The sequence below is a fragment of the Penaeus monodon genome, chromosome 17 (assembly GCF_015228065.2).
Source record: "Penaeus monodon isolate SGIC_2016 chromosome 17, NSTDA_Pmon_1, whole genome shotgun sequence".
Taxonomy (NCBI): domain Eukaryota; kingdom Metazoa; phylum Arthropoda; class Malacostraca; order Decapoda; family Penaeidae; genus Penaeus; species Penaeus monodon.
Genome location: NC_051402.1, coordinates 30,346,455 through 30,348,954, shown reverse-complemented (window position 1 = coordinate 30,348,954; position 2,500 = coordinate 30,346,455). Strand labels below are relative to the sequence as shown.

At 39.4% G+C, this 2,500-nt stretch overlaps 1 protein-coding gene across 1 annotated transcript; it reads right to left on the bottom strand.

Annotated features, from left to right (window-relative positions):
- Window positions 1–478: 478 nt before the first annotated feature.
- On the bottom strand, window positions 479–1,930 carry LOC119583648 (tetraspanin-3-like; the record flags this gene model as incomplete). Its single annotated transcript, XM_037932238.1, is given in 4 exon segments — window positions 479–962; window positions 1,078–1,326; window positions 1,434–1,607; window positions 1,742–1,930. Coding segments are annotated over 4 exon segments (669 nt in total), but the record flags the coding sequence as incomplete, so codon positions are not given.
- Between the last annotated feature and the right edge of the window lie 570 nt (window positions 1,931–2,500).

Genomic DNA, 2,500 nt, shown 5'->3' with positions numbered 1-2,500 from the left:
GAGGAGGAAAAAGACATTAAAGACCATGCAAAACAAGTCAAGTCGAGGGCCGAGGTCTAAGGCAGGGGTGATTCCCACGACGGGCAAGGGATGGTGTGGTTAGATGTATATGTAAATAACCTTTTCTTACTGGGAGGTTTATAGTGATGCTTTATTAATAAGGATTAATTCGATTGTGTTATGTTTAAGCATTGGTGTCTAAATTAGCTTAAATTTCAGCTATTTTTATGTATATTCACATGAAAAGGTTTTAGGCCTATTACCTTAGTATGGATGGGTACAAATGCTGATCCAGCTGGTTTCCAAAGCTAAAAGGACACGGCAACCCCCAAATTACCATTTCTATATTTAAGGCATGTAAATTTAATTTTTCTGTTGCTCCATACCTTCTTGTGGAGCATTGCTTATATTTCAAAGTATTTGTACTTTCTTTGCCGGTTGTAAATGCGTGGTATTAAGAGGATAATTATACAATATAAAAAATATGGGAAGCTTTTATTAAATCACTTTGGAATCTACGTCCATCCATTGCAATCCACAAATCGCCACACGATTGAGGAGTGCACAAAATAGAAATCATTGGGAGAAAAAACAAGCACCGATTTCCATCTCCTAAGATTTAATCAAATAGGAAATCTTAGCCCAAATTCAAGACAATCAAAGTAATTAGGTACTGGAAGTGGGTATTTATGGACATTTGGGTTCCTCCTGTTCTCTGGTATAGAAGAGAATTAAAATATTACAAATCTGTAGTAGTCTTAGTAAGGTGTATTATTTCATCCATTATCGATTTGTAGATAAAATATTTTAAATATATATGGAAAATTCACCACATAAAAGTCTGTCGCGGGTTCCAACAGAAGGTATGAAGAAAGGGTTGTCCCGGCGCCGTCGCCTCCCTCCCTTTACGCGTATCCCCTGGAATTCTTGGCAAGACCGCAAGCACAGCTAATGCTTGCAAGCTGTAGGAGGATACGTATGCAATTAAGGACAGAAGTTAAGCATATTTCAAGTACTGGTTGTAATGCATTTTAGAATTACGCATGTTAAAGAACGCGCATGCTATATAAAACTTACTTGAACGAGACCAAGAATTAAAGTGGTAACTCCCAAAGCAACCACAACATTCTGCAGATCATCCTTGACAGCTTGATAGCATCCTTGAATGTAGACGGTTTTTTTTGCCGTTTCCTCCGTTTCATATGCCACTCCTTCGTAGCAATTGTTAGTTTGTTCTATGCAGCAACCCATGGCCACATTACCCGTCCCGTTTCCAAAGGTAAAGTTAAGCCAATCCTTGTATCCGTTAACTCCGCAACACTGAAGCTGTAAAAAAAGTAAACATTTAGCAATGCAGTTGTTTTGAACTAGACTACTGTTCTGGACAAGGTCTAAGTGATGGAGCATTACCTCGTTAAAACTTAAAAATGTACCTTTTGTTGAGCCAGATCAAGGGATTTAGTGAGAGCTTCATCCTGCTGTCCGTACTCGTTGAAGACCTTATCCATTCCCTTAGTAACGATTTCTTCAGCTTCATCGGTGTAAACGAAGATCAGGATGCCCAGGACCACTTCAGCGATAAACAAAATTAGGACGATAGTCGCATACTAGAAAAAAACAATTCCCATTAGAACAATAAATATATTCATATGAAATCGCGATCGCTGGTGGTGTTATGGATGAAAACCTATATAGCAAATTGATAAAATGGTAATCCACACGAGTAAATGGCAACACTCACTGTGTGAAGCATACAGGCGTTTTCTTTCAAGGCGCCGCAACAACCGAAGAAGCCCAAGAGGAGGATGCAGAGTCCAGCGATCAGGATACAAATCGGCAACGTGAAGGTCCCGCTAGCAAGCAAGCTTCCATATTCACCGTTCTTAGAGATGAAGATTGAAGCAAGGACCACTGTGGCCACGCCCACTCCCTGTTGATAAAGAGACAACGTTACAGCACAATAGTGAATATAACTATAATATTGCAAAATTTGTTTGTACTTGTTAATTATGCACACCAAATATACACAGTATATCTTTGCACTTAGTGTGCATTGATTACGCATAACCTTTTTCTGCAAGTAAAATACAAATTATTACGGTAATCTAGTTTTGGGAGAGACCTTGGTAAAGGACTGGCGTTTTGAAAGGAAAGTTCAGGGTATTATGCCGAGCAAGTCATTTACGCTTTCAGAAATATTTACGGCCGTAACATATTGGTGCAGATAAGTAGCGGTTGCACAAACAAGATAATAGCGATAACCTACGATAAGAGTCATGGCAGGACGTTGCGCCATATTCTGCTAGTTCAGCATTAATTGCGCAATTTTACGCGGTGTAAAAATTAGTCGAGGTGCGGCCACTACTACTTACAAACTTGTAAACAAGGCGTTAAGTATGGTCGTCGTTACCACTCAATTATCAAGCACTTTGGTGAAAAGGAATCCGAATAATTACCATTCCATTCCGGTTAATGTTACCGAGAGTGACGCACAAAGGGG